This window comes from Apaloderma vittatum, unplaced genomic scaffold (assembly GCF_000703405.1).
Source record: "Apaloderma vittatum isolate BGI_N311 unplaced genomic scaffold, ASM70340v1 scaffold5173, whole genome shotgun sequence".
Lineage (NCBI taxonomy): Eukaryota > Metazoa > Chordata > Aves > Trogoniformes > Trogonidae > Apaloderma > Apaloderma vittatum.
Window position 1 is genome coordinate 43245 of NW_009708489.1, and position 14175 is coordinate 57419.

The following is a 14175-nucleotide window of genomic DNA, read 5'->3' on the forward strand; positions in this document are numbered from 1 at the left end:
CGAATAACGAAAGTAAATTATTAATTTTTCAAAATGCTCAACCAAGTCATTGCACCCATTTTGCCCCAAACCTTAAACGCAGACTATTAATAAAGGCTGGAAATTACTCATTGAGCTTAGAGATTAATCCCAGAAACCTTCAGACATTCCAATATGTTTTAAATGACTTTAAAAAAAATACAGGCAGAACACTGTCCTAAGACTCAAGAGCTTTTTATGAAGTCCTTCATTTTACAAATAGAGAAGGTAGTCAATGCAAAGCATGAAACACAGAGTTTGAAGGGGTATTTTTCATCTCAAAACACCTCAAACCACAGAAGAAAGCAAACTGCACCAGAAGAAATTTACAAGCAGTCTTCAAGGGAAGCATCATGTAAAGCACACTGCATTAGTCGAGACTTGACATTCCGAGGGCATGTCTCACTGTAGCAAGGTCCATACTAAACACCAGATCAGAGACAGAAGATTGAAGTAAAACATTACATGTCACAGTTATTGTTCTACTGATTAGGGAAAGGCAGAGACTCCAAGGTAAGCAGAAGCTATGTACCTGCTTAATAAAGGCCATTCTTGTAGAGTCAAAAAAAAAAAATAAATCAGATATCCAACACTTTAATCCTCATTAAAATAGAAATACTAAAAAGGAGCACTCCATAACATATCCCCATTGCTTCCGACTGACATGTTCAATCAAAGGTAAAAGCAGAAAGTGAACAGAGATAATTAGAGCAACAAAGATCTTTCAGCACAAGGCAGCATAGCTGAGCAGCTTACCAACCAGAAGATGTTACTTCAAAAAAAAAAAGCTGTTAGCTGACTACTTCAGTTTATTAGGCACAGAAAAGTTTACATCTAGAGGTCATTCTGAAAAACACCTTATCCTCTGCTTAAGCATGTATGAAGTCCCGCAGAAACCAGTGATAAAGAAGGAAGAAAAGCATAAGAATTTGGTGGCTTTCCTTCCACACATTTCAGAGAAAAATGTCAATTTAATACTGACAGAAAACAAGGATGTCAGTCTAATTAGATTTTTTGTTGTTGTTAGGTCATGCTCCCGATCCTATCTAAGTAGTCCTCTGAAAAAAAAAAAAATCTGACCAATGATGAAGGCACACTTATACAAACCTTAACACTCACTCTAAACATAGTTATGCAAAAGAGGGAGAGAGGGTAAACAAAGATGAAGTATATTTCTCGTCAAGTAATTAAGTCAGTTTATATTCCAACAGCCATATAAATTTAAAATATGAAACACCAATAATATAGCTATAGAATCTATAGTCTTCTTTCAAAGCAGCAGCATATAAAACATAGAAAAGCTAAAACCTCAGCACAAGCTTCAAAAAACCATGGACTGAGTGATTTTTGCCAAAGACATGAAACTCACAAAATACAGTACACAAAAATACTGGAATGCATAAAATATAAAGCTACACATCTTAGATAAAGAAAGACATTGTATAGTATACAAAATTTGCAAAATTAAACCATGGGATTTGGAGGATAGTACCATGAATACAAAGAAGTTGGTAATTAATACTTGTAGCTGGAGAGAAGAAAGTAGCAGTTTTACATTTAGCCTTCAATTTTCAGGTTCATGATTTCACCTTCTTAGCATCCTTTTTTCCAGCATTCTCAGGAGCCAAATCTGCTTTTCTCTTCTGTGACTAAAAAGGAAAAAATAAATTAAATGGTGGCATCAATAAAAATGAAAATAAAGAAAATTGAAGTACATGACTAACAATTGAAAATGAAGATAATTGACCCTAATGTAATACCTGTTTCAATTCTGCTTTGTAGAATGTAAAGGATAGGAAAAAAAAATTAAAAAACCCCAAGCAACCCCAAATTAAACACTCAATTTTGCTACTCTTTTTATCTTCTTGAAATCAATACATGGTCTCAATGGTACAGGTACCACGCATTCCATGAACTGGATGTAAAGATTAGGACTCTGACTTATACACAATTCTGGTCTAAAGGTGAACACTTTTCAAAATAAAAAAAGCACTTATTTCTTCTTCCAAAAACTATTGTGTAGGGGAGAAATAACAATCCAAGATTAAATTAATGCAAATATATGATTTAAATATGTAGGTAGGGAGGCAGTGCTACCTTTTCTTTAAAAAACATCTCCTACTTAAAAGACTTTGCTCAAAAAAAAAAAAGGCCTCAAAATACTATGAATAGGAGATATCTATGTAAAAAAAGAGGAGACCTGCAAATAGAGAAATATTTCAGTTTAATCTCTCAACTACTGGTTTATATGAAAACAATCAGTGGCTACAATTATCTTTTTCATTTTCTAACAAAATATACTTGAATTCTCTCCCACAGGAAGTAAAGTGCTGCTACACATACTGCTGTAACTTTTGCTCCTCTTTTCTTCTTTTCAGCTCTTTCTTTTTCCTCAATTTCCATATTTTCTTTTTCTATTAATGATATGAGAGTGTTGCAGCGTCTCTGAAACTCCTAAGGAAACAGAAAACATAAATTCTCTAAATGAATTATACAAATTCATTTACATACATATCTTCAAAATTATTGAATTCCAAAATATCTGTTTTTCAAATCCACTTAACATTCAAGTACTAATAATATTAGCTTATTTACTGTTCATCTGTCTTTACCTTAGTTTAACCGTCTTTATAAAACAAAGAAATGTACTGAAATATTTGACTTCCTGACAAAGAGATTTCAAGATTGTCTATATCTTCTAAACTGACACCCCAAAACACTAATCTGGACTTTAAGATTATTTAGATGAAACAAATCACAGCCTGATATAATACTACGTCAGTTTTAGGAAGAGGTCTTCAAGTGTATCTTTAAAGGAGAGAGAAAAGGAATCAAAGCTATTTAAGCAATACTTTTTTGGCACACAGACTAGTTTTTTGTGGTAAAACACTGTAGAGCTCCAAAATGGCAATGAAATCTATCCAGTCTTAAACCATGAACTCATGTAGTATTTTTAGTCAAACAGCCCCCAAAAGGTAGGAGGCTTTTAAGCTAAAGACTTCCAAGGTCTCTGAAAGTGATCACCATTAAATGCCATAAGGTCATTGCATACATTAAAAAGTATTTCCAATACAACTCAAAGTGCCTGTATTGCAGTTAATAGTTGGCGTGGTGAATAGAACTCATTTGACTTGGACAGTTTTCTGTATCACATCTCAAAAAAAAAAATCTTTTATGAAATACATAACAGTCCTAATTTTATCACAATTATTTAGTCCAGTCTATCTACACTGAGAACAGTTATTCCACAGGCTTTTCTTTCTGACTCAAAGAAGGAAGCCTTCTCTCAAAGCAAAAAAAAAAAAAAAAGCTGTAAAAATGTCATCTCTATTAAATTCTATGAAGCAATTTTTGAACCACAAAACATCCTAAAATTACATAGTAGCATAACTCTTAACCTACAACTAGTCTATATGCAATGAATTTGCCCATAAATTAGTCTCTATTTTCTTAGCATCTGTAACCTCTATATTGCTTCAGCCATCACGTTACATGATGGAAAACAATGCAGCCTGCACAATTTCTTCATCCTAAATGTTGTGAAACAGTCAGGCCTATGACTCACCTTTGAGACATTAATACCCTCAAACTTAACTACATTCCTTCTCTAGTTTCCACAGGGTGAAAGCTGTGTAATTCAGAATGAACACAGAGTATTCTGCCACTACGATTTTTTTTTACCACAAAGGAAAATATTTCAGGACATTTTTCTTTACAAAACCCTACTGGAAACATTCCAGTCTCATGTGTGTAGTTTTGCAAACAAAGTATTACAATGAGTCATTTCCACCACGTTCCTGTAAAAGTTATACCACAGACCCCAGTACATGTTCAAGTATAAATTGGGGTGCCATGCTTGGGCCCTGGAATGTGACAGTCCTGCTGGAGCTAGAATAGAATCTAAGAAGTAAACTTGATCCATTTGCCTGAGACGGTAAGAAAAACCCTCTCTCCTGGGGCAAAACGCTTGCATAAATACATATATTTATTAAAGTGTACAGGTTCATGCTTAGACTTTCCAGATGCACTACTACCCCAGAACAACATGCAGTGGACAGAGGATGGACTCTAAACCAGTTCTCCTGAAGAATCACAGAAGCAGTTGACAGGAAGACGTGGCATGCACACGGCTTTCTGGCACACCTACCATCAGAATCTGCATGAGAAATCCTGAATTGAGCTAGATACATTTCAATATGGACTGATCAATTCCATTTTATTACTATAAAAATACACTGAATAGTTCAAAATGTCTTGCACCTTTACAAATGAGACTTTATTCAGTGTAGCCTGATACCTTTTCTCTTTAGGAGGGAAAGAGATAAGATGTACTTTGCTCACCTCTTCATAGCTATAAAGACTAGTATTGCAATAAATAGGATGGGAGCACTGAACCATCACCTTCTGCATGACTGAAGACAGAGATGCTGACATGGGAGTGAAAGCAGTCCTAAGCTCTGTCAACAGGCCTGTACATACCCGTGTTTACAAAGGAGTCATTTGTCTTATGATGGGTACAGTTTGCAGGAAGGTAAAAAAGAATATGCAATATAATCTATGACTTCAGAAAACATACATGATTCACTACTGACATGATACTTTGCATTCTTCCTGCCTGGACAGAAACACAAGAATAACAACTAAACTTTAATTTTTAAACATCTGTGCCCAGTTTAAAAACCAAAAAAGTAAACCCTATAATTTTAGGCACTCTCAATCTCTTTGAAAACTTACATTTTAGGTAAACCATCCAGTTTTGCAATAAATAAACAAAGTAGAATTTTTGTTTTCCGAAATCTTCAGTATGAGGAGAAACAGAAATAAAAAAGATGGAAGATAAATGAGCTATTTATATGGAATTCAAGAGACATCTAGTGGTAATAGAACACAAAGTATTCTCAAAGAGTCTGGTAAATCTTGTCAGAGTTATACTGCCCTTTCTACCTTGTTTCATATCAATTTGAATGAAAAGGGTATTCTTAAGATGATACATGGATTTCAGTGTTCTAAAAAGTTTTACTCACTTTCATACAACTTACCATCTACCCTGTTCTATTTATACTTATACTTGGTTCTTTATTCGTGGTATTATGGGACTTTCCAGCACGTTCCTTTATAAAACTTACTAAGCAAAATGGACCCGTAGAAATTAGTACTTCCACAAGTATCAGGGTATTTGAACACGTATCAGTAATGGGCAGTTATAAACTACCAAGCCATACATATCATGACAATTTGAAACATTTAAGAAAATTAAATGCACAGCGAAAGTGAGAGATTACTTCAGCTTTGTATTTTCATACAATTGTTTTTCAACTGTGTAACAGCAGAAAAAATAAAAATATTATGGACAGAATTTTAATAGGAGACATAATCCTAAAGATTTCCTATATTCCTAGTGCCTCAATTTCAGCATTAGACACGACAAAACATATTTCTATAACAAATTGCTCCTATCCCCCTAAAAAAATTAGACTGAACATCAGGCTCTACAAGATATAAATTAAACATTTGACTCTACCCCTGACTTAACTACATGTCAACTAATATTAAATGTCAAGCTACATTTTTAGTTTCTAGTGCCCATTTCTATGGTTTACTTAAATAATTCCTCCATAGATAACTTATAAGAAACTTCATAATAAACTAACTATTGCAGTTTTCTCTCTTTATGCACTTCATTTTAAAATCCAGTATTTCTACAAATATACATCTTAGCAAATAATGCCTGTAATTCTTTTTAATTAAGGGCTAACTCTGAAATATCAAGTAGAAGATGCACTGCATAATTACAATAACACTGGGAAATCAAATATTCCCACCTGTTCAAATAGACATTTTAAATAATTTATTTTATGTTTCATTTATTCTTAGTACGGTACCTAGAACTCAGAAAGAACATTTTACAAACAAACCCTGCAGCCAGGAAGTGAAGACAGCAAATGATACGCACAGCAGTTCTGCAATTGCTAGACTAAACTATTAAAAAAACCCCACCCAGATTCACATAGGAAATGGCATTTAAGTTACATGTCTGCAGCATAGCATATAATCAGAAATTTTCTTACAAGACAATAGGAAGTATCTATGACAGCTACATAGGGGACAGCGTGGTCCACTCTTTCGTATCAGCCATGACTAACGTGGTTTTGTATTCAAGCAAAGAAAATGTTCCAGCTCTCACTCATGGTAAGAAAGATGAAGCTATGTCCAACATTACATAAAAAAGTTGGAATGTATTTTTCCTCAGATAAAGACATTCACATGAAAATGCACATGTGTGTTTCTTACATAAGATGCACACACTTAAAAATTTTACTCATAAGAAAAAGAAACTGAATCAGGTGAGATCTGAGCAAATATCTCAGGGCAGAGGTAACAGCTTTTATCATTAAGAAAGAGTCACATATTCTGTGGTTTATTTGCAATCACCAAAGCTTCTGTTAGTGTCATTGGTTCTCACTCAATGACTGAATTAAAGAATGGCTCTGCTCTTCAGATAGAGAAAGGGAAAAAAATAAAGCTAAAATTCAGACTACTAGTCTACTTGCTATCAAAACTTGTCGAAATATGAACAAAATCATTAGAAAAGTGTAACTCATTTAATCACTTGCATGTGATAACCCTTACAATTAAAAAATGCATTTGAAATCAATTGCTTTGATAATTCTTACATGAATCACTAAATTTTTGCAAGCTTTTAGTAATTAAGTACCAATATTTAAAAATATGTTTTATTCTCCCAGCATATAATTCAAATGTTTTGAGTTTAATATCGTCCAATAATTCTGAAAATGGGTCATATTTTAAGAGACAACGCTTGGTAAAACTTTTGGTTTGCAATAGAAGTAACAAGGATATTTTTAAGGGTAGTCTACATCTACATTAATCCCTTTGGGCAACATGGGACTTCAGCTTGGCAGGTCTTCTAGTCTGTTTTTTTCAGATGTGTTGCTTGCTAAAGGAAAATATTATTTTATTAAAAACAATAAATGAGAAGAAAAAAAAAGCCAAGTTATTCTTTCAGCACTTGTTTCCTAGACTCCAATATCCTAGCACAAATCTAAATTTTAATAGGATGGTGCTTAAGAAAAAATGAAAAAGATACTTTGCATAATGACTTAGTCCACATAACCAATACCTACCATTGCAGTTCTAGATTTGATAAACCAGTCAAATCTGAACTGAGGAGCATTGCGTACACACTGCCTTAGTTCCTCATAGACATTTTCCTTGTCAAATCCCATCTTGTGTAACATACATATCAAAAATCTGTCTTCCTCTTCTGTATAATTTTTGCCTTTGTTTGTTCCATACTGAATACGCAACTGATGAAAAGGTGCTTTATACCTTGCAATCTGAATACAAAACAAGAATGCGGACTGTTAACCATAAAATATTACATCAAGGATTTATTACACATTAGTGTAGATTACTGATACACAGTATTTTAGATATCCTATACAAAAAGAACTCCCAACTATTCCTTTTCTGAAGGAATCTGGAAGAAGTCAGCTGTAGAAAATGAGAAACCTGCAGTGATTACTTTAGCATCAAGGGCTTTCTTGATACTGATTCTCCGTTGAATTCTTGCCTCTCCTCGTTCAATTTGAGCCATAATCCTCTCAATGTCCTGTAGTTCATTGCAACGTTCCCAGAAAACAGCTAAAACACAAAACATAATTTGTAAAATAAAATCTTTTCCTCTACTCTTACTACTATACTTTGCTGAGGCTCTCTAGCAAAACCAAAAGGAATGCAGTCTGCAGTTCATTAAACCTTAAAAGATTTGCTAATATTCTCCCTTCTACGATGCTAGCAAAGGAACAAAAATTACACACACCCTTTATTCTTAGTTAGCTGTAAGTTAACTAAAAGCAAAGGTTTAATAACCACTATAATAAAGCTTATATTCAACGTAATTAATTGTAGTCATGTAAAACCCAAATCTTACTTAAAAGGACAGCTTTTCACAACAATGGTGAAACAGGTTAGAGTTGCTAGTCTAACAATGAAACACTCATATTTCAGTTTTCATTAGACTATCTGTTATAAAAGCTAGTAATTAGTGGCTTCTCCTGTGACATCTTCTGGCCAACTCAATATAAATTAAACACTTGGAAGGGATCTCTACCTTTTGAAGCTATACGAAAAACATTGCAAAGTTAAATTTCATAAAAAGTATTTAGTAGAATTAAATCCAAGGATCAAAGAGGAAAAATTCTGTACCAATTAAGAAGCACTGTGCAAATACAAAAGCCAAAGATACCGTGTACTAGCTAAAATAGCATATATACCCACAGCATAAAGAATCATGTTGCCACTAAAAGCCAACGTCATGACTCCACAAGACCATGTTGTCAATGTAAATTAACTGTGCCAGGTTCTAACTAAGGAGGGATAAAGACAGCTGAAGGATTATTTATATGCTGCAAAATCAATCTTTGTAAGAGAATTAAGTCTTCTGGTAAGAACAATCATGTACTTCAAAAAAACCAAACTCTTATACACACCCAAATTCAGCATCTTTTAATTTTAAAAGAACATGTAGAAAAACGAGAGTGATACTACCTGTATGAAATACAGTTCAAAATAGCACAAACCTGAATACTCAATGACCTCTTCAGGAGACTTTCCCTCCACCTCACGAGCAATATTGTCTATATCATCACGACCATATTTCTCATTAGCTTTAATAAACTGGTTAAAATCTCTTTTATTCCAGTTTGTAAAACCCTGTAAGCAGTAAAACATCAAGAAGGCATTACTAGGTAAAAGGGAAACATTTTGCAAAATTTTGTCTTATGTATGCATCATGTGCTCCAACTGGCGATGCTTCTGCAATGGCACATAATTACAGTGATTAATGGTCTTTCAGGATTTCCATAAACTTGTATTATCCAGGGCTCATTAATGCATCATTAAAAGTCTAAAGAGTTATTTCTGTGCATTTTTCCCAAGCATTAGTAAGAGCTTTTTGTTCTTCTTCATATTTAATTTTTTTTTGTGGTATTTCTCCAAAGAAACAAACTCAATGACAGGTGATTGCAATTTTATTTAAGTCACCCCTTCACAGACACACATAAGAAATGTCTTAGGAGTATAAGGTGTGCCAGTGCAAGTGTCATTCCAAGTTCATAGAGTAGTGCAACTATCTAAAGCAAGAGCTTCTACTTTGGACCTTTACAAACCCTGAAATAGACAAACAGTTGGACGAAAGAGTAAGTATGTCAAGAAATGATCTCTAGTCCAAAAAGATACAATCAAATGGAAACTCCATAGCACCGTCTAACAGCAAATTTTTTAGGTACCAAAGACACATATCCGAAACTGAACAACACTTAAGTGAGATACAATGTACAAAAACATCATCCAAGAATCTGACATTACAATTTAAAGACAGGGAAAGAAGAAAACATCAAGAACAAACAAACAAGGAAATCACATGCCTGAACAACAATTTGTAGTGCACTGAGTTTCTTTCATCACAGAAATATTTACAAGTAACTGTCAGCTCTTCAGCTGAATAAGCTCACTCCACAATTAGACAGCACCTTTACAAGAAGTCTAATATATACAATACAACTATTTCTTTTTAATTATTAACAGTACTAACATGCATATCAGCACTAGCTTAAATATTTCCTGTGCTACAAAGAGGTGAAAATAATAGTCAAATTGCAACCTTGCAAATTTCTTCTATAGAAATTTTTACAGAAAATTTTCTAAACCAAAAAATGCTGTTGCTTTTCAAGACACACCTTTCTCCTCAATAATTGACTTTTAACAAGCCTACTCAGCAGGGTAACAGATCAAGAAGTCCAGAAACTAGCCAGTGACAGGGATTCAGTCCCAGTATAAAAAGAACAGGCCTAACAACCTAACTGTGACAAAATTAATGTGACATGTCTTATACATCTGTGTAAATACCAAATATGTTGATAGAGGCTTATCCTCTCAAATTCAAGTCCTTTCTATTAAAAAAAAAAGCCATGCAAACTAGATGCATATACAGAAAACCCACTGCCTAGATTTCTGTGTGCATTGCTGCATAGTGCATCTACTACCCAAGTTCTTTCCTCAGAAATATTGCAGACATTTAAGGAAAGAGTAGGTGAATAAGACACTGTCATGGGCCTGAATCTGGCAAGAGTTTTTGGTAGCAGGGAGAGGGCTGTGGGGGATGACCCTTGGGAAACTTCCAGAGCCTCCCCCAGCCCCAAGTAAAAGTCGGACCCACCTCTGGCCAAGGCCAGGCCAATCAGCACCCATGTGATCAACGTATTTAAGAGGGGAAACCTGTTGGGCTACTCCTCTCTCGATCTCTTTCTGTCTCTGTATCCTGTCTTTTGTATTGGGGAGTTTTTCTGTTTGGAGGGGGAAGTGAGAGCAGAGCAAGACATGTGGTTGGTGAGAAAGGGAGTAGAAAGGTACAGGAGCAGAGCGTTCCCCAGAGTCCTATGGTGAGACAGCAGAGAGGTGATTGCCTGCCAACTGAGGAGATGAATAGAAGTTTAATGTCCAGGACGCAGCAGTGCATGGAGGACCCCATGCCAGGGGCAGAGAGAGGCCACACAGGAGCTAAAGACATGCCTGAAAGCAACCTGCAACTCCAAGGTAGGTCCCACACAGGTAGGACAAACTCATGTGGAGGGAGAGAGTTGGCTCCAGTGAGATGGACACCACTCGGCATCAGGGAAGACTGCATGAGCCCTATTATCCAAGAAGTAAGAACTGCCATGAACAATGAGTAATGGCCAGATGGACCGCACACCCTACCTGCTGGCCTCCTCCTTATGCCAGTGTGGGGGAAGGGTATTTAAGATGAAGTTGTATTTATTTATGTATTTACGTATTATTTATGTATTCTTCATTATCCTACTTTGATCTAGTTGATAACTGGTGGTGGTGTATTTAAGTTTCCTCCCCAGGTCTAGTCTGTTGGGTTTTTTTTCCTGTGACCATAGGTGGTGAATGAAACCTCTCTGTCCTAACCTCAATCTTTGAGCCTTTTTAGTTGAATTTTCTTGCTCCCCACTACCCGTGGGGGAAGGAACGAGAGGCTGTGTGGCTCTGCTGTCAGCCAGGACAGTCAGCTCAAAGTACAACAGACACAAACATGTTCAAGTACAGAAAAAGTTCCTCAAAGAAAAACCAAGCAAAAACATTGCATGTTGGGTGCTTTCTTCTTTCTACAACATCAGTGTAGCTTTCCTGTTCATATTTATAATTTTTAGTGTTTATATTCCATATCAATAAAAAAAAAATGTTTAAATACTTCAGCTGCTTTTGTTTTACCTGTGTTAGAAGCTTTTCCTTCTCTTCAGCTTCCTCAGTATTCAGAGGCATTGACTCATCTATCTTCTTTTGTTCCTCTTTTTGTACCTGTGCTGCATTTGGGAGGTCAGGATTCCTGGGGACCTAAAATCAGAGGTATCAATAAGCAGTAGTAAATCACTGTCACTAAAGAAATTGTATACTTTTCTGTCAACCTTGGTTCACAATTTATAAGCACATGTTAGATCTCACGGAACTGATGTAGTCCACACCCACCATGCGCTTGTTGCCACAGAACAAAAAAAAACCAAACACAAAACAAACCCAAACAACAAAAAAATCCAGCACCTCACACCTTGGCTACCTTGAATAAATTAAAGCACAATAAGCGTATTTAAGTAAATAGCAAAATATTTTAATTAGTATCTACAAAACTGTTGCAAAATTCAAAGTATTATCCTCCAAGACAAGACGTATCAATTGCCTCATCTAGTATAAGGTGCCACAGCTCACCGATTTTATTTTTCATTAGCTAAGCATCTGCTCTCTTACACCCAAAAATTCATAATGTTTTATAACTAGAGTGAAATACTAAGTTCTCACAGGTTTACTATAAAGCTAGGTACAATGCCACAGTAAGGACCAGAGATAACATATAAACAAGGCCTAGCGACATTTTAGCTGCTCCTCTGCACACTGACATCTATTTAATATCTGTGGCCTTTAATCTGTACATTGCAATGCCATACCACAGAACAGCAAACGAGTCAGAAACATCAGCATCCAGTAAAGATTTTGTAGGCCTTACATTTCTGGCAGCAAAAGGCAGAGGACGTTAAAAGCTGTATTTAACATCTGACTAATTTCCTTAGCTTTAGTGGTTTACATTAAGACTGGCACATAAAGCTTAGTCTCCACTTACTTGATACCTTCTCATATTGTTTATGGCAGTCTTTAGTTTTAACAATAAACTCTCTTCAGATGGGAAGTTATATTTCCATTTCACACAATCATATTTATCAATTTTACCACCAGTGAACAGTCATATTCAGTTTTTAAGACAAAAAGTACTCATGTCCCACCTATCTAGTCTGACAGATGTCGTTACCAGGACTGAAATACCTCTTTTTACGTGTATATTGGCAACACTAGCAACTCTCTTACGGTAATTTGTTGGATCATTAATTGAATAATTTATTTCAAAAAATAATTACACTTCCTTTAATTACTATTGTAATTCTATCTTGCCATCCACATAAAATTATTTTTTGCTTCAATGTACATTAAGACACCTTTTGCTTTTCTTAAAAAAATATTTTTCTAATATTAATTTTATGCTTTTGAAACACCAATTTCCTATCTGTTTCTTTGTATAGTAAGTTTGTTCTCCAACACACTTCATATGTGATTTCTTCTTGCTGCACGAAACGTGGAGCTTTCTAAAGCAAGTTACATGTCTGGAAGGAGGGGATCCATTGATAAACTCAACCAGTACTGGCATATGCAATGAAAATCAACATTAAAACAGATTTGAATTCATGTTGACTGCTTGGCCAGTAATGTCAGCAGGGAGAATGTCTCTGTTGTCTGGTTTTCTTTCTTGTACTAGCAACACACTCAGATTTCTCCACACCTTTAAATATGTTACATCCCAGCACAATGCAAGGAAAATTGAAACTTGCCTTCATATCAACACAAAGTCAACTTCAGTACTACCTTAAGTTACTTTCTGCACAAGATACACAAAAGCTATAACTGAAAAATTTAAAATCTAAAAAAAACCCCCAGACCACATATCACACTTTTGATTGCAAAGTGTATGAAGTATCATAACTGCCTCTCTTTTTCCTACTTTATTTTATTGTTACAAACCCACAACAAAACAAAGCTACACAGATATGAAATTTTTAATGAAAAAATTACTATTTCTGTTACAAAGTGGAACAGAAACAAGAGATAAGAGGTTTTAAGCTATTTCTTTTACAAGCTATTTCCTTTACAATGAGAATCACTTTGCAAAAAAAAAAAACAAACGAAAATGTTTAGTTGCAGTCTCATTTACTGCATTTAGCTATTGTCAAAGTTGCAGTAGATCTGCAAAGCGGCATACAAATACATTTCACTAATTTGAAGAGGGGAAAAAAAAAAAAAAGCGCTACCTTATATCCTATAGTCTTACGATAATAGAGAATTTCTTTCTCCAGCAGTTCAAATAACCGTGGTGGGAAAAACTGGAAATCCTGAATATTTGGTTGTTTTGGAGGTCGTGGAGCCTTCAGAAAAATACACAGATAAATTAACATTATATAAGCTTGATTAAACTGCCATAATTCAGCAACAGTGGCAACTATCACTTTGCAAATACATGCATTTTATTACCAGTATAAGGTGAGAACTGGCAACGCAGCACAGGAGAGAAGAGCAAAAGAACAACATAGAAAACTTGCCAACTTCTTACCTTTGGGACTTTTGGTTCGCTAACACGTAAGGCTTCTCTGAAATAAGCATCAACAGCATAATTAGCTTTGCGTTCCCGTTTTGGAGGCTCTATCCATTCCATCATGCTCAGCTATAGAATAAAAAACAATATTAAAGTAACTGTATGCTTTCCTAAAGTTGCAAAAATAATGTCTAACATGGCACTGCAAAACAGGAACATATTTTTGCACACTAAATTTGAGGTTTGTTTTCAACAATTTGGATACAACAGAGCTCAAAAATACACCAGGAAATTACAGCTGATTATAACACATGAAAGATAATACACGAGTAAGGCAGTGCAGTCGCACAGAGAGATCTTTTTAAAGGATGAGGTTATCATGATTAAAGAGGAGGTTGTCAGTAACCTCCTACGCCACTTGGATGCACACAAATCTATGG

General features: G+C 35.1%; 1 protein-coding gene across 1 annotated transcript; it reads right to left on the reverse strand.

The window, feature by feature from the left end:
• Positions 1 to 1106: 1106 nt before the first annotated feature.
• Positions 1107 to 13872, reverse strand: LOC104271785 (SWI/SNF-related matrix-associated actin-dependent regulator of chromatin subfamily A member 5-like). The gene is made up of 8 exons (XM_009866569.1): positions 13754 to 13872; positions 13455 to 13568; positions 11317 to 11439; positions 8622 to 8754; positions 7565 to 7683; positions 7164 to 7376; positions 2362 to 2472; positions 1107 to 1667 (listed from the first exon to the last, which is right to left on the reverse strand). The coding sequence occupies exons 1-8, from the start codon at positions 13856 to 13858 to the stop codon at positions 1596 to 1598; spliced, it is 990 nt and encodes a 329-aa protein (XP_009864871.1). The 5' UTR covers positions 13859 to 13872; the 3' UTR covers positions 1107 to 1595.
• Between the last annotated feature and the right edge of the window lie 303 nt (positions 13873 to 14175).